The sequence below is a fragment of the Taeniopygia guttata genome, chromosome 7 (genome assembly GCF_048771995.1).
Source record: "Taeniopygia guttata chromosome 7, bTaeGut7.mat, whole genome shotgun sequence".
Taxonomy (NCBI): domain Eukaryota; kingdom Metazoa; phylum Chordata; class Aves; order Passeriformes; family Estrildidae; genus Taeniopygia; species Taeniopygia guttata.
In genome coordinates this window covers 18,679,430-18,698,903 of record NC_133032.1, presented here as the reverse complement: position 1 = coordinate 18,698,903, position 19,474 = coordinate 18,679,430, and the positions used below count along the sequence as shown (strand labels likewise).

Genomic DNA, 19,474 nt, shown 5'->3' with positions numbered 1-19,474 from the left:
CTTCTTTTTCATATACTAGGCCTAAAAAAGTAATGCAAATTCAAATAAAAGTTGGAAACCTAAGACAAAATGAACTTTCATGGCATTGCATAAGCTAATGAAGTTGCAGAACTTGTGATAATGCTGTTTAATGATACTTTGGTACAGACTGGTATTTCTTTAAATACAATTTTTAACTTTTTTTCAGGTTTTTCTAGATCTTTCTGCACTTTAAGAAATTTGCATAAATAAAAACTATTTAATACAATAAATAAAATCAAAAAATAGGAAGATCCAAAAACATTGTGAAGATAAGGGACCCTATTACAGTATTTAAGGACAGATAAACAAAGTTGAAACTCAGCAGATGAGTAATGAAATGAATCAAAATAATTACTTTTGAGTTTCAAAATAAAAATGTGAAAAGTTATTGGTCAATGCAGTGGATAGATAGCTATGATTACCTGGCCAGAAAACTATTATTTTTGGTAATCTGTACAAGAGAGCATTATATTTGTCTTTTCTGTCTGAGTTATCCTTTCAATTACATGAAAAAAAATCAGATTTCATGTAGTTTACATATATGGTCAAAACTGCCATTTGGACAGTTGAAATTTTATCGGTATGAAATTAAGAGCAAACCATATATTTACTCAATGCATCACTTTCTACCCATTCAAAATAGCCTCTTGAAACACACAACTGTCTTTAAAAATATATCTAATTGTACATTTCAGTGTTTCATTTTAGCTGTTTGCTAATTCAAACTACTTTATTACCTCTGTGGCTGGCATTCAGGTGAACATTTATAACCTTTATTCATTGAAGTGATTTTTTTGTTTACTGTGATTGCAAAGTAGTTTCTGCAATAGGTTATAAAAGAAACTACTCTTTTAGGCAGAACATTTTACCAAATTTTTATAATAGAAAGTCAAATAGGCATTTCCAGAGAAGTGTATGTGGGGCGTGCCAAAGCTCTTTGTAGCTGAAAAAGTTTTTCCTTTACGTGTACCCAGCAGTAATGCTAACTTTTCCCATAAATTTGCTTATTTTTTGTATTTATTAATACCTGTTCAAAATAGACATTATCTTAAATCAGTCCAAAAAGCCCCAAAACTTTGAGGATTGAGCTATATCTAGTGTGTACAAAAGGAAGTCGTCAAAATTTCACATGAAATTAGACAACCAAACTCCACAAATCATAAATAGCATGCTATTTTATGAAATAGTTCTTAAATACTTGTTGTAGTTGTTCACAGTGGGGTTTTTATATATTTTGTAAGGTTGTGACCCGTGCTGAAGGGAGAGTTCACACACTTATTCTTAGAGACGTCAAGTTAACAGATGCAGGAGAGGTATCACTGACAGCAAAAGATTTCAGAACTCAAGCAAATCTTTTCGTGAAAGGTAAGTCAGTCATTTTAGTTAAACCATCATCAGCATTCATGTTCCACTCATGATTCATCCTGGAATAGGAAGCTGATACACACTTAATATTTACCAAGTTGATATTATCAAAGAGTGGGATCATATATACAATATTCTACTGGTAGGTAACTTCCCTGATTAAAAAAGCCACCTACTTAAAATCTCTGCACTTCACAGAAGAGCTGGACAAGGGAAAACACTGGAACTGTGTCAAATCTGGGAGAAAAACCAGTTCATTAGGACTTCCAGGGCTTTGCTGCAGTCTTGAGCATTCACTTGGCCTCAAGAGGACCTACGAGTACCAGCCTTTGTAGCTCCTCGTGGCTTTTTCTGTTCTTTTAAATATCCAGAAACCTGTGAGAGTATAACTGCCCCATCAGTCAAGGGACAAGATAACATTGTCTATATACCCGCTTGTACTGCTTGCAGGCTGTGTTATCTTTGAGAAGGAAAAGAACTGCACACACTGATCCAGTAATTCAAGGAAATACTGTAAAAAAACCCTAAGCATTCTCTAAGTTCACAGTGTAGATTTAGAGTCACTGAGATTACATGGGCATGGTTCAGCTAAAGAAATTGAGTTGCAAGGCTTTGTGATTATTTTTAATTAAAAAACCCCATGGACAATGATATCATCCAGTCTAATCTTACAGTAGGCTGAAAATGAGGAAAATGAGGATTAACAAAATTAACAAAAAATGTCTGTGTATTAAAAATAAAAGATGTTTTAAGAAACCTTCAATAGGGACATCTAAGAGACTTTTTGATTATTCAGTCAAGGAATATTAGTAAGCAGCATGGGATAGTTCTATGCAAGCAGAAGACTGGCTGTAATTTAGATTTTTTTCTATCATAAATATATCTGTTTCTTTTAGAACCCCCAGTTGAATTTACTAAACCACTTGAAGACCAGACTGTTGAAGAGGAAGCCACTGCAGTACTGGAATGTGAAGTTTCCAGGGAAAATGCAAAAGTTAAATGGTTCAAAAATGGAGAAGAAATTCACAAATCAAAGAAGTATGATATAATTTCTGATGGCAGGGTCAGAAAACTCATCATCCGTGGCTGCACATTGGACGATGCAAAAACATATGCCTGTGATGCTAAGGATTTTAAGACATCATGTTTTCTCAATGTGGAGCGTGAGTAATTTACAGTTTTCTACAAAATGTCTAGGTACTGTAAAGGCAATGTACTAGTGTCCATGACTGGCAGTAGTATGAATGCTGGCAATTTTTTACTTCTCTAGCATAGACTTCCCTTTGCTAAAAATTTTGTATTTTCTTACAGCTATTCGTGTCGACTTCCTGAAACCCCTGACTGACATTGAGGTTAAAGAAAAAGAATCTGCTCGGTTTGAATGTGAAATTTCTCGTCCAAATGTCAAGGTCCGTAGTGATACTTTTTAATCTCAGTAACTCCTTCAGCTAAAGGGGAAAGCTTTGTTATATTATTATAAAAGAACACGCTGAAAGCTATGATGAGCCTGTTAAAACCATGTTAATTTTTTCTGGAACAGGTGAAGTGGTTTAAGGATGGCATGGAAATTAGAAAAGGCAAAAAGTATGACATAATTTCTAAAGGTGCAGAACACATTCTTGTCATCAGTAAATGTGTCTTTGATGATGAAGCTGAATATTCCTGTGAAGCAAAAACAGCTCGAACTTCTGGCCTACTTACAGTGATAGGTAAACACAATGTTTTAGAATGAAATATATGAACAATAACAACATGGGAGTGTGTTGTTTTTTATTATTATGATTATTAGTATTCCAGGCTTTAATCATATTTTTAAAATCTTTTTGCAGAGGAAGAGGCTGTTTTCACAAAAAATCTTCCTGATCTTGAAGTAAATGAAAATGACACTGTGAAATTGATCTGTGAAGTTTCAAAGCCTAATGCTGAAGTTACTTGGCTTAAAGGAGATGAAGAGGTGCCTGATGGTGGTAGATTTGAACACATTTCTGATGGTAGAAAGAGAATTCTTATTATACATAATGCTCATCCTGAAGATGCTGCCAAATACACTTGCAAGCTCCCAAGTTCTAGTACAACAGGAAAACTTACTGTACTTGGTAAGAGTGCTACTTTGGTGGGCTTGTGTCCTGGAGAAAAAAAATTTAAAACATTTAAAATCAGTAATAATGCACAACTTGGTTTATTCCATTCACAAGTTAAAAATAATATATGTACAAAAATTTTTTCTTTCAGAACTTGCAGCAGAATTTCTTACCAGACCACAAAACCTTGAGGTGCTCGAAGGAGAAAAAGCTGAATTTGTCTGTTCAGTATCCAAAGAAGCCATTACAGTACAGTGGCTGAGGGGTGACACAGTCCTGGAGCCTGGTGATAAGTACGACATCATTTCAGATGGCAAAAAGAGAACACTTGTGGTTAAAGAGTCTGTTCTAGGAGATACAGGAATGTATACTGTCATGGTTGGGGAAGCTAAAGCTACAGCACACTTAACAGTGATTGGTAAGCTTTATTTTATCAATGTGTAGGTGCTTGTTTTGTTACATTCTTTGTGCTACATGATGTCCTATTTCTTCTGTTTTCTCAATTTCAGAAAAACTCAAGATTATAACTCCTCTTAAGGACCAAGAAGTTACTGAGTGTCAAGAAATTATTTTCAACTGTGAAGTCAATAAAGAAGGTGCCAAAGAGAAGTGGTACAAAAATGACGAGGCAATATTTGATAGTGCAAAGTACATTATTGTTCAGAAGGGTGTAGTCTATACTCTCAGAATCAGAGATGCAGAGGTGAAAGATCAAGCTACCTACACCATCTCATTGACAAACCAGAGAGGTGAACACGTTAAAAGCTCAGCTGCCTTAAAAGTATTAGGTAAATAACTTACACTACATTAAAATTGTCTCATCATTTACATTCCATTTTAAATGAGGATGTAAAAATGTTTACTTTTTTTTGTCATAACAGAGGAGGATCTCAGAATTGTTGAGCCTCTTGAAGACATTGAGACCATGGAAAAGAAAACTGTTACATTCTGGTGCAAAGTCAATCGTCTTAATGCAACTCTCAAATGGACAAAGAATGGAGAAGAGATCACATTTGACAGGCGTGTTTTGTACAAAATTGATAAATTCAAGCACTCATTGATCATTAAAGACTGTGGGTTTGTAGATGAAGGTGAATACACTGTTACTGCTGGACAAGACAAATCAGTTGCAGAGCTTCTCATCACAGAAGCACCAGCAGACTTCACTGAACATCTTCAGGACCAGACTGTCACTGAATTTGATGATGCTGTCTTTACATGCCAGCTTTCCAAAGAGAAAGTCAGTGTAAAATGGTATAGAAATGGAAGAGAAATCAAAGAAGGCAAAAAGTATGTACATTTTATTATGCCTCTGAATGTGCTGAACATACTTCTTTTACCTTATTGCTTTGTCTGGAAACTAAAATACTGCCTGTTTTCCTCCTCCATAAAGATACCAGTTTGAAAAGGATGGAAATCTGCACAGATTAATCATAAAGGACTGTAGACTAGATGATGAGTGTGAATATTCCTGTGGAGTGGACGACAGGAGATCTAGGGCAAGACTTTTTGTTGAAGGTATGTGTAAAATTGGATGGGATTTATTTCAACATTATTTCATAATTATATAAACAGTAAACAAATAACACTAAATAAATTAACATTTATTTCAGAAATCCCTGTTGAGATTATTCGACCACCACAAGATATTTATGAAGCTCCTGGTACAGATGTCATCTTCATGGCTGAGTTGAACAAAGATGGCGTGGAAGTCAAGTGGTTGAGAAACAACATGATTATCATCCAAGGTGACAAACATCAGATGATGAGTGAAGGAAAGATCCACAGGCTGCAGGTGTGTGACATAAAGCCCCGTGACCAAGGGGAATACAGATTTATCGCCAAAGACAAGGAAGCTAGAGCTAAGCTTGAATTAGCTGGTAAGTTGTTTGTTTGGTGCTCCTTTTATAAAATCTTAGATTTGTGAGCTTAGTTTGATTAAATTGATTTTTACTCTTTCAAGGAGTTGAACTAAAATGAATACACAATCAGCCTGAGAAAAGTGTTAGACTATTTGAGTATTATTTGACAAATCTGTTAAAGTATGTGAATATGAGTTTAAACAATAAACATTTTTTATTATACCATGCTGATCCAGCTGTTGGGGAAAACCTATCACTTTTCAATGTGTACTTGCCAAAGAGCAAGATTTAAGATTGAAGGAGCTTTAAGCTTTTAATTAAGTCACTAAAAAACAATGAAAATTATTTGGCCTGCTCATTTAAGTCATATTGGATTTAGAATATGACTTATTAGAATTATAATTCCTAATTTGTCTATTTTACAAAATAGTTAAATTAGTTCTCAAAAAGCAACTCCTTTCCTGATTTTATAGGAGGACACAGTACATACCAACCAATCTGTATTTCTCTTTTTCTGGAGCTGTCCTATGAGTATATGAAGGATTTCCTTAGAGTTTACACAGAGCTCCTTTTACTTTTCTGTGTTAACTTCTTTGCTGACTGCACCAATATATCAATTTTTGTATACATATATATGCAAGTACTGAACTTTTCACATTCATCTTTCTTAGCTGCACCTAAAATCAAGACTGGTGATCAAAACCTTGTGGTTGATGTTGGGAAACCTTTAACTATGACTGTCCCATATGATGCCTACCCAAGAGCAGAAGCTGAATGGTTTAAAGCAGGGGAAAGTCTGCCCACAACAACTGTTGATACAACAACTGACTGCACTACCTTCAAAATTTATGAAGCAAAGAAATCAGATAAGGGAAGGTACAGGGTTGTGCTTCGAAACAAACATGGCCAGGCAGAAGCATTCATCAATGTAGAAGTCATTGGTAAGTACTCGTACTATTAAAACCTTGCTTACCATTATTTCACAGAATAAAAATCCTTTATTGAGGGGGAAGCCCTCTGCTTCCCCTCATGGGAAAGCTGTAGGTCATATTAAGGTCTCCCTCAGAATCCTCTTCTCTAGCCAGATGAAAGAAAATGCAATGCCCTGAAGTATTGTCATATCTTTAATAGATGTTCCAGGTCCAGTTAGAGACTTGGAAGTCACTGAAACTTATGATGGTGAAGTTGGTCTCGCATGGCAAGAACCAGAAAGTGATGGTGGAAGTAAAATCATAGGCTATGTTGTTGAAAGACGTGATATCAAGCGTAAGACCTGGATTGTGGCCACAGATCGTGCTGAAAATTGTGAATACACTGTTACTGGACTTCAGAAAGGAGGAGTTGAATACCTCTTCCGTGTCAGTGCACGCAACAGAGTGGGCACTGGTGAGCCAGTGGAAACTGACACACCTGTGGAAGCTAAGAGCAAATTTGGTGAGCAGAAGTTACAAAAAAACTCAGTGTTTGATGGTTGTGTGAAAAAAGCAGTACAAATTCTAACAAGAGAAAAAACCTACATGCCTTCTTTTTCCTTTTTCCTCCTAAAATAAAATGCAGATGTTCCTGGTCCTCCTCAAAATGTAGAAGTTACTGATGTGAACAGGTTTGGAGCTACACTTAACTGGGAACCACCTGAGGATGATGGAGGATCCCCGATTACTGGCTACGTTATTGAACTGCGTAACAGAGCTACCATCAGATGGGAGCCAACTATGACCACAGGAGCTGATGAACTGTCGGCTGTCCTGACTGATGTTGTGGAAAATGAAGAATATTTCTTCAGAGTAAGAGCTCAAAACATGGTTGGAGTTGGCAAACCAAGTCCTGCTACACGTGCGGTAAAAATCATGGACCCAATTGGTGAGTATGCAAAGTATGTATAATTATGACTGCATTATGAGACAGGAGCATTTTGATGCCATGTGTGCAGGAAAGTTCAACTGACGAACATGTATGCTGCAAATACTGTGTACAGTTATATTTTCCCTATTCCCTTTTGTCTACTTTGGTCCTTCAGACACAGCAGGAGTACCTTGCTACCACTTGGTTTTATAAGAACTGCAAAATATTTTTTCTCTGAAGTTAGGATGCAGCCTCAATTTAAAAAGTCAGTTTAGAAAAAGCTATGCAAAGGCTTTAAAAACAATACTGTAAGATAGAAACAGTTAATTTGCAGAACCATGCTGCTTTATCAGTTGAATAAATCTATTTGTCTCAATTTTTTTTTCAGAGAGACCAAGTCCTCCCATTAACCTTGAGCATTCGGATCAAACTAAGTCATCAGTTCAGCTCACATGGGAACCCCCTCTTGAAGATGGAGGAAGTCCAATCTTAGGCTATATCATTGAAAGGCAAGAGGAAGGAACAGACAAGTGGATTCGTTGTAACCCAAAACTAGTACCTGCTCTTACTTTTAAGGTACAATGTTCTCTTCATCAACAGGTAAAATGTGCACATCATCTTTGATATGAGGTAGTAAATGATTGTTTGTGGATTTTAGGTAACTGGATTGAAACAAGGATCCAGTTATTACTACAGAGTTTCAGCAGAAAATGCAGCTGGTGTGTCTGACCCAGCAGAGGCTATTGGGCCATTAACTGCAGATGATACTTTTGGTAAGCCGCATGCCATTTTTTAAAAACAATTATTCAGATAAGGCATACAATTAAAGTGCATCTTGTGGGTAATATGTGTATTTTTCACCAGGTATCTGGCACACCTTAGACATTTGAGATCATGAGCTATTTCTCCTCCATTATGAATTTTGCAGATAATTATCTGTATATGAGATAGAAGCCTGTTAGGTTGCCTGAGGAGCAAGGCATGACCTTTTGTCTCCTGACCTACCTTTACCTGAGAGGTAACAGCAGGAAAGAAAGGCAGAAAAGATCCCTAAAAAAAATAAAGAATGCAAAGTTTTTACATTAAAAAGTAAATGAAATGTCATACTTGGTGATACTAATCTCCCTTATTATCTCACATATTTTTGAAAAAACCCAGAACATTTAGCCAGGAGAGGTAGGGAGTCAAAAGGCAAACCTAGGTCTAGATATGCTGAGATACAGCAAGCTAGACCTGCAGGCTATCATACAATCAGAAGCAGCCTCTCAACACAATTATCATTAGCTCTGTTCATAACATCTCAAAATAATTTATTGAATCCATTTTTTCCAGTTGAACCTACAATGGACCTAAGTGCATTTAAGGATGGGCTGGAAGTTATTGTACCAGAGCCAATCAAGATCCATGTTCCCATCACTGGGTACCCTGTGCCAACTGCCACATGGTCTTTTGGTGACCAAGTCTTAGAAGAGGGTGATCGTGTAAAAATGAAGACCACTGCCTCCTTTGCAGAACTTGTAATTACTCCGAGTGAACGCCCAGACAAGGGAATTTATTACTTAACATTAGAAAACCCTGTGTCATCTGTTTCAGGAGAAATTAATGTTAATGTCATTGGTAAGTGAATATGTATATGTTTTAGCAGTAACATTCCATGTTTGTCTTGTTAAAACCTTATTAGGTTAATAATGTGTAATCTCATAACATAATATATTAAAAGTATATTAAAAGTATACTAATGTATATTAAAATAAAACTAAAAACTAGAAATCCCTCCTCATAAAACCTCTTTTCTAGTTTTCAATATGTAACTTCACTGTTTAAAGAGGAATGACTTAACAAGACTAAATCTTCTGGTAGATACATTCCATAGTGATCATCTATCAAACACCAATCACAAAATAATACAATTTCTGTGACTTCTAGCTTGTCCGAGTGCACCAAGAGAGCTCAATGTTTTAGAAGTACTCAAGAGTACAGTGCAGCTCGCATGGGAGCCTCCAGAAGATGATGGTGGAAGTCCAATTACTGGCTATATAATTGAAAAACGTGAAGTAAGCCGGAAAACGTGGAGCAAAGTAAGTTCATTCTTTCTCATTTAAATGTCTATATTATTTTCACATATGCTACTGAAAATTTGTCTTATTTTTGTAATCACTCTTTGTAAATAAATTTTAAAAAAACATTGGAACTTTTATTCTCTTCAGGTTATGGATCATATTGTTGATCAAGAGTTCACTGTACCTGACCTTGTCCAAGGGAAAGAATATTTATTCAGAGTTTTTGCATGCAATAAGTGTGGCCCTGGCGAACCTGCATATATTGATGAACCTGTAAATATGTCAATACCAGCAAGTAAGCATATTTGAAATTTTGCTGATTTTCTTCAAAGTAAGATATAAAAATAATATGTCTTCCTTAGACTGATTTCTAAGACCCCATATGTTTTTAATTTTGAATAGCGGTGCCTGACCCACCAGAAAATGTTAAATGGAGAAATCCAACATCAAAAGGAATCTTCCTAACATGGGAGCCTCCCAAATATGATGGTGGTGCACGCATTAAGGGTTATCTGGTAGAAAAATCCCAGCGTGGCACAGACAAGTGGGAGATATGTGGGGAGCCTGTTATTGAAACGAAGTAAGTAAATCAACACAGTAGATAAATCCTCTTAGCTAATTATGCCATCCTCACTGCTCTAAATATTTGATTTTTTTCCCCCCTTTTTTTTTGACAGAATGGAAGTAACAAAGCTCAAGGAAGGAGAGTGGTATGCTTATCGGGTAAAGGCTTTGAACAGAATGGGAGCAAGTAGGCCAAGTAAGCCAACTGATGATATTCAGGCCATTGATGCAAAAGGTAACTACTTCACTTGCTAAATTGCCATAGCTGATTTATTTTTACCAGTCTCTGAAATACTGTTTCTCTAACAACATTTTCATTCTCTCCTAAATCAGAGGCTCCAGAAATCTTCTTAGATGTGAAGCTTCTTGCTGGACTTACTGTGAAAGCTGGAACTAAAATTGAGCTGCCAGCTAAAGTAACTGGAAAGCCTGAGCCCCAGATTACTTGGACCAAGGCTGACAAAATTTTGAGACCTGATAACAGAATCACCATTGAAAGCCAGCCTAATCATTCTACAGTCACTATTACAGACAGCAAGAGGAGTGACAGTGGAACCTATATTATAGAAGCTGTAAATTCCAGTGGACGTGCTACTGCTGTTGTTGAAGTTAATGTTCTTGGTATGCATGTACTTTATGTTATTTATATAAATCATTAGTAATGTTCCAAGGTATACAACTGGAAAATTAACATTCACATCTTGTCCTCTACAGATAAACCTGGTCCACCAGCTGCATTTGATGTAACAGAAATCACAAACGAATCCTGCCTTCTAACCTGGAATCCTCCACGAGATGATGGGGGTTCTAAAATTACCAACTACGTCCTTGAGAAAAAAGCTACAGACAGTGAAATATGGGACAAGTTGTCATCAACTGTTAAAGATACAAAATTCAGAGCTACCAATTTAACTCCTCATAAAGAATATGTGTTTCGAGTCAGTGCTGAAAACATGTATGGTGTTGGGGAGCCAGCCCAGTGTAGCCCCATCATTGCCAAATATTCATTTGGTTAGTAAATTGAATTAACGATAAATTATTAAAGATTTTTACAGGAAGAGAAAAAAATGACTGATGGTTTTGGTTTTTGTTTGTTTGTTTTTTAATTAATTTATACAGATCCACCAGGCCCTCCAACAGGTCTCAAGCCCACAGAGGTAACCAAAGATTCAGTTACTTTAACATGGAATGAACCAGATGAAGATGGTGGCAGCCCCATAACGGGCTACTGGGTTGAAAGATATGATCCTGAGCAGGATAAATGGATAAAATGCAACAAAATGCCAGTGAAAGATACAACATTCAAGTAAGAATATAATCACTTTAGGGTGAAGTTGATTACAGAGATATAAAAATGTAACAATAGCTTTTAAAATAAGTTTTACTTTGTTTTTATATTTTCCTAGTTTCCATAAGTTTTGCTCCAACTACCCCTGCTGGCTTACTTTTTAAATTAGTTTTAATGAGTATCTTTACAGAAGAATTTTTCATCTTGTTTTTCTTTTAAAAGTTATGCTCAATAATTTCTTTGCTTAATAATTCCATAAGATATTCTAAAATGGCAGAGGCATGGTCATCCCAAGTAGCAATTTACCAAAATCCTTGGGTTTTTTTCCTCCTGATGCTCTTATTAATTAAAAACCATGTAACATGCAGAAATCCAAGGTGGTTATCAAAACATTCATTTCTGTCATAATGTACCATTTTAGTGTTGACAATGTGTTGGCATCATTAGCAGTAATTTGGGTATTTTCAGATTTTCCAAGTTATCTGTGGTATGAAGAGTGGAGAGAATAATGTTTAGACATGAATTAATGCCTAGGTTTGATTTAATCAAACTTAATTTTTATTTCCAGAGTTAAAGGTCTTACAAATAAGAAGAAATATAAGTTCCGTGTCTTGGCAGAGAATCTTGCAGGACCTGGAAAACCAAGCAGGGAAACAGAGCCAATCTTAGTGAAAGATCCAATCGGTACAATAAACACATTTTTTAATATTTTCTTAGCAACAATAATAAAAAAATTAGTTTTCAATTACATAATTAATATTGGACTCTTGTCTAGATCCACCATGGCCTCCTGGAAAGCCAACTGTGAAAGATATTGGCAAGACATTCCTTACTCTGAACTGGACAAAGCCAGAACATGATGGAGGGGCAAAAATTGAATCTTACGTCATTGAGCTGTTAAAGACTGGAACAGATGAATGGGTGAGAGTAGCTGAAGGAGTTCCAACAACTGAACACTTCCTAAAAGATCTTATGGAGAAACAAGAATATTCATTCCGTGTGAGAGCTGTGAACAAGGCTGGCGAGAGTGAGCCCAGTGAACCCAGTGACCCTGTGCTGTGCAAGGAGAGGCTCTGTGAGTACTGTTTCATAACGTGCTGCTACTGCAAATACACTGTCTCTGACTTTTAAAAAGCCCCATGTCTGCCTGTCTTTGTAGATACTAAATGAACTCTTGGAAGGCTTTTGAAATACTAAAATCTGCCCTGCTTTTTTGTTCAAGAAATACAAAGTGTTAATAGTTTTGGTGTGTTCCCTGTCTTACATGAGCTTTCGTGGGAATTGCAACATCCTGGTTTACTTTTTCTTTTCCTATTTTGCAGATCCTCCTTCACCACCCCGATGGCTTGAAGTTATTAATATTACTAAAAATACAGCAGATCTTAAATGGACAGTACCAGAAAAAGATGGGGGTTCCCCAATTACCAACTACATTGTTGAGAAAAGAGATGTAAGGCGGAAAGGTTGGCAGACTGTTGATACGACAGTGAAAGATACCAAGTACACAGTAAGCCCACTGACTGAAGGCTCACTCTATGTGTTCCGTGTGGCTGCTGAAAATGCCATTGGACAGAGTGACTACTGTGAAATTGAAGATTCAGTGCTTGCTAAAGATACTTTCAGTAAGTTTCAATTAACTTACTGAGTGATTAGTAGCTCATATGTCATGAGATCATAGTCTTCTAATATGTGCCTTTTTTATTTTACCTTAGCAACCCCTGGGCCTCCATATGCCCTTACAATAGTTGATGTGAAAAAAGGCCATGTTGATTTGAAATGGGAACCACCTAAGAATGATGGTGGCAGACCAATTCAAAGGTAAGGTCATTTTAAGTTTATGTAGACTCCTGTAGATAAACATCTTTTAACAAGTGAAGATATTTCTATCAAAATATTTAAATTTTAAATAAAAACATTTTATTTGAAAAATATGTGGATGGATATAAGAGAAGCCATGTGGTCAAACCAGTGATGGGCTGGATTTTACAATGTAGAAATGATGCAAATAAAATACCTAATGTGCTTGAACAGTGAATGTGTGTTAACATCCTCAAAATAGCATATAATAATAAGGAACTGCATAAAAAATAACAATGAGACCATATTCTCCAGTTCCTGCCACTTAAGGTCATCTAGCATGTAGTATGCTCTCATTTTCCATCTGGCTTTGTATGTCATTCAAACTGTATACACTCAGGTAAAATGAGTCTTCTCAGTTCATTTTCGTCTTTGTAACACTTTTCAAACAGGCTGTTTTACTCCTTCCCAATCACACAAAGCACATCTTAAACCAACAAACAACTACAGAGATCTGCCTGAAGAAACAGAAGTCACTCAATTTGCATTAGTTTGCCATAGCCTGTCCTAAGCACAGTTTTGACAGACAAGTAATAGTGTCTTCAAATATTCTCAATAGACTGACCACTGAGATCCAAACTAGCAAAGAGAAAAGTGTAGCTTGGAGGTTCTGTTGCCTCTGCAGCTCTCTACAACCTGAGAACACAGTTCAGTTCACTTCTAAAACACAGAACAAAGTTCAAGAATTGACACTCAGACCTAGGTCTGTCAGTGATGTCAGTCCTATTAGGGCTGAGGGCTGCTAGGACTAAGTGGCTAAAGTGTGAAGAAAAATTCATTGACTCTATTATCCATTATTCTCTTTATGTTTCCACTGTCTAAACTATTCTAATCTCTTTTCATCTATTTTCTTGAAGAAGTCTTAAGTCTTTCTATTTCAAGTGCCTCATGGTATTTTCCCTAATCTCTTCAGATACGTTATTGAAAAGAAAGAAAAGCTAGCTACTCGCTGGGTAAAAGCTGGGAAGACAGCTGGTCCAGATTGCAATTTCAGAGTGACAGATGTCATTGAAGGTACAGATGTGCAGTTCCAGGTTCGTGCAGAAAATGAAGCTGGATGTGGTCATCCCAGTGAACCAACTGACCTCGTTCATATTGAAGACCCAACAAGTAAGTAGAATAATACAGTATATGAATTTTAGAAGCAGTGTACTGTTCTGGGATGAAAATCATACAATACTTTTCCATTTCTGCAGGCCCTCCCTCACCTCCTCAGGATTTACATGTCACAGATGCAGGACGAAAGCACATTTGCATTGCATGGAAACCTCCTTTAAAGAATGGTGGAAGTCCTATTATTGGATACAATGTTGAGATGTGTGAAGCAGGAACAGAAAAATGGATGCGAATCAATTCTCGTCCAATTAAAGATCTAAAATGTAAAGTGGATGAGGGTGTTGTTCCAGACAAAGAATATGTGCTGAGAGTCAGAGCTGTCAATGCTGTTGGAGCTAGTGAGCCATCAGACATCTCAGAAAAAGTTGTTGCCAAGGATCCAGACTGTAAGAATAGACTCCTTTGTATATTTTTTTTTTCACATCTGCATAACTAAAAAAAGAATGGTGTTTGGCAACTTTCTGATAACATTATACTTGCCTTTACAGGTAATCCAACCATTGATCTGCAAACTCGTGACATTGTTGTTGTTAAAGGACAGAAACTAAGTATCCCTATACCCTTCAGAGCTGTTCCATCCCCAACTATAACATGGCACAAAGATGGCAAGGAGTTGAAAGCTGGTGACAGAACAACAATGAAGAGTGACTACACCTCTGCATTGCTTGAAGTGATAGACAGTGTTCATGCTGATGCTGGTGTTTATACTATCACACTGGAGAACAAGCTGGCATCAACAACTGGTTCAGTCAATGTTAAAGTCATAGGTAACTATGTTCTTCCATTCTGAGAAATGTGCTTATCTTCACTTGAACCCTGAAGCTGACAGAAGAAAGGACTAGAAAGATACCTTTTCTGGCAGGCAGGCAAATCACTTCTACTCAGACACATACAGATTGATGTTATGAAGTCCCATGAAAAAAACACTTTACCTCAAGTTGCTCTAACTATTCAATGACTGCTCAAAGCCCAATTATTTTGAAAAGTTAGTGTATAAATATAAAAGTGATTTAAGAATTCTCATTATTTTTCACCTTTGGGAACAGAAATTCATATAGATGCTGTGTAGTCCACATCTGTGGTCTTGGCTTTCTGCAAAGCAAAGAAATTAAATATAATTTCATATTTATAAGAATACACTTTCCCATCTATTTAATTAACTAATTTTTTCATTCCTATTTAAAACAGGTCCACCTGGACAGTGTAAAGACATTAAGGCAAGTGAAGTAACTAAGAATTCTTGCAAAGTGTCCTGGGAGCCTCCAGACTTTGATGGTGGTACTCCTATTTTGCATTACGTTCTGGAACGCAGGGAAGCTGGTCGTAAAACATACATCCCAGTCATGTCTGGTGAAAATAAGCTTTCATGGCAAGTCAAAGATCTTATCCCAAACTGTGAATATTATTTCCGTGTTAAAGCTGTGAATAAGATTGGAGGGGGTGATTATCTTGAACTAAGAAACCCGATCATTGCAGAAGACCCAAAACGTAAGTTTGTCTTTCTATTAAATAATCTTAAAAATTGAATTTTAAATAAAATCTTCATAATCTCTTTTCTCATGTGATCCCTTTTTTGATCTTCTCTTTCACAGAGCCCCCAGATCCACCTGTTGACCTTGAAGTCCATAATCCAACATCAAAATCAGTAACTCTTACATGGAAACCACCCCTGTTTGATGGGGGAAGCAAGATTATGGGCTATATAATAGAGAAGCTTGCTAAGGGCAAAGAGAGATGGGAGAGATGCAATGACTATCTGGTACCTTTGCTAACTTACACAGTGAAAGGCCTTGAGGAAGGAAAGGAGTATCAGTTCCGGGCTCGTGCTGAGAATGCTGCTGGCATCAGTGAGCCTTCTCGGATTACTCCTTTTGTGAAAGCTGTGGATCCTATTGGTATGAATTGTTCATTAGAGCCTTTGTATTAATTGCCATACATCCTCCGACATATTGAAAGATTCTATGCTCCATTTCTCATTCTTTGTTATTACAGAGGCTCCAAAAGTTTTCCTTGCTGCAAACCTACAATCTGGCCTTGAAGTGAAGAGAGGTGATGAGATCATACTTGAGGCACATATTTCAGGGTCACCTTATCCATCTATTACTTGGCTGAGGAATGATGAAGTTGTTAGACCAGAGGATATCAAAAAGAGAGTAACAGCACCTAAAAAGAGGAAGGGTGAAGCTGAAGAAGAGAAACCTTTCCAGCTTTCACTGCCAGAACGTATGAGTGTTGACAACCACAAGGAAGGAGAGTCCATACTATCAGTTCGTGACTCCATTAGAGCTGACCATGGCACATTTACAATTAAAGTAGAAAATGATCATGGAGTTGCAAAAGCTTCATGTGAAGTCAATGTGTTGGGTATGTTAAGAATGTCCTCAAAACACCTAGTTGTTCAGAGTATTAGGTAAAAAATTGCACAAGTTGAGTACTCATAATTTTTCTTGGTTTACTAACAGATACACCTGGGCCACCAGTCAACTTTGTATTTGAAGATTTGAGAAAAAATTCTGTCATTTGCAAGTGGGAGCCTCCTCTTGATGATGGTGGAAGTGAAATCTTAAACTATGTACTGGAAAAGAAAGACAATACAAAAGCTGAAATGGGCTGGGTCACTGTCAATTCAACACTCAGGCATTGCAAATTCCATGTAACAAAACTGATTGAAGGAAAAGAGTATCTATTCCGTGTATTTGCTGAAAATAGAGTTGGAGCAGGACCACCATGTGTTTCAAAACCAATGACAGCTAAAGATCCTTTCTGTAAGTTTTAATTTTGAAAAACAACCTTTTCAGAAAACAAAATGTGAAACTGTAACAGACTGTTAAAATATTCAGCTTTATGTGAATGTTCCCAGAAGAAACTTAAGCTACACATTTTAAACCATTGAAATACAGAGAACTATCAAAAATACTCTGATTTCAATAGTAAACACGTAAGAATGATGATCACTGTCATAAAACTTTACCCTTAAAACACTTAACAATAGTGACATTCTCTGTGCTTCATAGGCTAGTATTCTTACCACAAAAGAGAGCCATTGAAAATTTGATTACTGATCACTGTTAGGAATCAAAGGTTCTAAGAGAGCAGAAAAACTATGAAATAAAATTAGTAATTTATTATATATTAGTTCTCTCTTAGCCTTGAGTAAACTCTGAAGAGACAGAAATCATGACAAAACCACCTTTTTGTTTTTCAGCTCCACCAGATGCACCTAATAAGCCTGATGTGGAAGATGTAACCAGCAACAGTATGCTAGTTAAGTGGAATGAACCAAAAGATAATGGCAGCCCTATCATAGGATACTGGATTGAAAAACGTGAAATCAATAGTACTCATTGGGCTCGGGTCAACAGGAACCTTGTGAATGCTCTAGAAGTAAAAGTTGAAGGACTGTTGGAAGGTTTAACTTACATCTTCAGAGTGTGTGCTGAAAATGCAGCTGGCCCCGGTAAATTTAGTCCACCATCAGATCCAAAAACTGCACAGGACCCAATAAGTAAGTGGCTTAGCAGAAGCTAGTAGCAGACAGTTGACAAATTCTAGGATTCATAGCCTTTAACTTTGATTTACACTTATTTGTTTATTTATTTGTTTATTTATTTATTTATTTTTAGTGCCACCTGGTCCTCCAATTCCAAGGATTGCTGACACAAGTGCAACTTCCATTGAGCTAGAGTGGAAACCTCCTGTGTATAATGGTGGTGGAGATATCACTGGTTACCATGTGTACAAACAACTGATGGGAGTAAATGAGTGGTCACGCTGTACAGCAAAACCCATTAAGGTCCTGCAGTTTACTGTTGGAGAAGTCAGGGAAGGTGCAGACTATAAACTCCGTGTTACTGCACTCAATGCGGCTGGTGAAGGACCACCTGGGGAAACTGAACCTGCAACAGTTGCAGAACCTAAAGGTATTTCAATTGTATTATTTTTAAGAAATGTCCAACTGCTTAAAAGGTGGGTTTGAATCCCTCCGTTTGGCTAATCAACTGTTTCTGTTTCTTCCACAGAGCCTCCCACTGTTGAGCTGGATGTTTCTGTGAAAGCAGGCATTCAGGTCATGGCTGGACAGACTATTAAAATTCCTGCTACTGTGACAGGGCGTCCTGCTCCCACCATTGCATGGACTGTAGAGGAGGGTGAATTAGATAAAGATCGAGTTGTTATTGAAAACGTTGGCACAAAATCTGAGTTAACCATTAAGAATGCATTGAGAAAAGACCATGGAAGATATGTAATTACTGCTACCAATAGCAGTGGTTCAAAATCTGCAGGAACCAGAGTAGAAGTATTTGGTAAGAAAAATTTTTTTTTCAAATTAAATAAGCTTTTCTTTTGGTCAGTATAGGCTTTACCTTACTTGTTTGATTTTTTTTTTCAGATGTTCCTGGACCAGTCCTTGACCTGAAGCCAGTGGTCACAAACAGAAAGATGTGTTTGCTTAACTGGTCTGATCCTGAAGATGATGGTGGCAGTGAAATCATAGGCTTCATTGTTGAAAGGAAGGATGCCAAAATGCATACATGGAGACTAGCTGTAGACACAGATAGATCTAAATGTGATATTACAGGTCTAATTGAAGGGCAGGAATATAAATTCCGTGTTAGCGCCAAGAACAAATTTGGTACTGGTCCAGCTGTGGAAATAGGACCCATTCTTGCAGTTGATCCATTAGGTAAGATGACCTATGTTACAGGGTTTTTAAAAAGAAAAAAAAATTAATGTCAGATTAATTAGAAAATATTTTTGTCTTTCCCCCCATACAGAAAGTGTGTTTATTTTTCAACTACATGGATAGGCATCTGCCTTAGTTTCATTACTTCAGTCAGGTTTCTGAATGAGTTCTCTGCAGCTAGTGAGGTTCTTTGCATAGCAAAATACGGGTGCCTACTGAGACACTTACTACCTTTTTCTCCACATACATGAGAGACTTTATATGAGCCATAATCATACTCTGATTCTTTGCACGTAAAAACTATGGTTTTAAAAGGCCAGAGCTACTGCATTCTTATGATTTAAAATTCTCTGATGTTTTAATTTTTTCTTATTGTAATTCATCTGTGTTAATAGGTCCACCAACAGCACCTGAGAGGTTCATGTACACAGAGAGGACGAAGTCATCCATTACACTTGACTGGAAGCCTCCACGCAGTGATGGTGGTAGTCCCATCTTAGGATATATTGTTGAGAAGAGGAGACATGATTCAAAAGATTATGAAAGAGTTAATGCAAGGCTCTGTCCAAAAACATCTCTTCTCGTTGAAAAACTCGATGAACTTCATATGTATGAATTTCGTGTGAAAGCTGTCAATGAGATTGGAGAAAGTGAGCCATCACTGCCCCTCAATGTAGTTATACAAGATGATGAAGGTATATCAACTTTAAAGAAGTCTATATAAATATCTTTAG

General features: G+C 36.9%; 1 protein-coding gene across 5 annotated transcripts in view; it reads left to right on the top strand.

Annotated features, from left to right (window-relative positions):
- TTN (titin) overlaps positions 1-19,474 on the top strand; it is a 239,364-nt gene that overhangs the window by 148,034 nt on the left and 71,856 nt on the right. For all 5 annotated transcript variants that reach the window (XM_072932290.1, XM_072932288.1, XM_072932287.1 and 2 more), the window contains 39 exons: positions 1,263-1,386; positions 2,283-2,549; positions 2,698-2,795; positions 2,927-3,095; positions 3,216-3,482; positions 3,619-3,885; positions 3,977-4,255; positions 4,349-4,757; positions 4,861-4,985; positions 5,081-5,347; positions 6,001-6,270; positions 6,461-6,763; positions 6,887-7,189; positions 7,560-7,747; positions 7,830-7,944; positions 8,504-8,788; positions 9,098-9,249; positions 9,379-9,526; positions 9,634-9,811; positions 9,909-10,030; positions 10,129-10,416; positions 10,510-10,806; positions 10,915-11,101; positions 11,652-11,767; positions 11,859-12,158; positions 12,406-12,705; positions 12,796-12,901; positions 13,854-14,050; positions 14,137-14,442; positions 14,545-14,823; positions 15,245-15,544; positions 15,649-15,951; positions 16,049-16,420; positions 16,519-16,821; positions 17,262-17,561; positions 17,680-17,976; positions 18,076-18,360; positions 18,447-18,740; positions 19,136-19,435. In XM_072932290.1, coding sequence (XP_072788391.1) covers positions 1,263-1,386; positions 2,283-2,549; positions 2,698-2,795; positions 2,927-3,095; positions 3,216-3,482; positions 3,619-3,885; positions 3,977-4,255; positions 4,349-4,757; positions 4,861-4,985; positions 5,081-5,347; positions 6,001-6,270; positions 6,461-6,763; positions 6,887-7,189; positions 7,560-7,747; positions 7,830-7,944; positions 8,504-8,788; positions 9,098-9,249; positions 9,379-9,526; positions 9,634-9,811; positions 9,909-10,030; positions 10,129-10,416; positions 10,510-10,806; positions 10,915-11,101; positions 11,652-11,767; positions 11,859-12,158; positions 12,406-12,705; positions 12,796-12,901; positions 13,854-14,050; positions 14,137-14,442; positions 14,545-14,823; positions 15,245-15,544; positions 15,649-15,951; positions 16,049-16,420; positions 16,519-16,821; positions 17,262-17,561; positions 17,680-17,976; positions 18,076-18,360; positions 18,447-18,740; positions 19,136-19,435 — 9,466 coding nt within the window. The remainder of the gene's footprint in view (positions 1-1,262; positions 1,387-2,282; positions 2,550-2,697; positions 2,796-2,926; positions 3,096-3,215; positions 3,483-3,618; positions 3,886-3,976; positions 4,256-4,348; positions 4,758-4,860; positions 4,986-5,080; positions 5,348-6,000; positions 6,271-6,460; positions 6,764-6,886; positions 7,190-7,559; positions 7,748-7,829; positions 7,945-8,503; positions 8,789-9,097; positions 9,250-9,378; positions 9,527-9,633; positions 9,812-9,908; positions 10,031-10,128; positions 10,417-10,509; positions 10,807-10,914; positions 11,102-11,651; positions 11,768-11,858; positions 12,159-12,405; positions 12,706-12,795; positions 12,902-13,853; positions 14,051-14,136; positions 14,443-14,544; positions 14,824-15,244; positions 15,545-15,648; positions 15,952-16,048; positions 16,421-16,518; positions 16,822-17,261; positions 17,562-17,679; positions 17,977-18,075; positions 18,361-18,446; positions 18,741-19,135; positions 19,436-19,474) is intronic.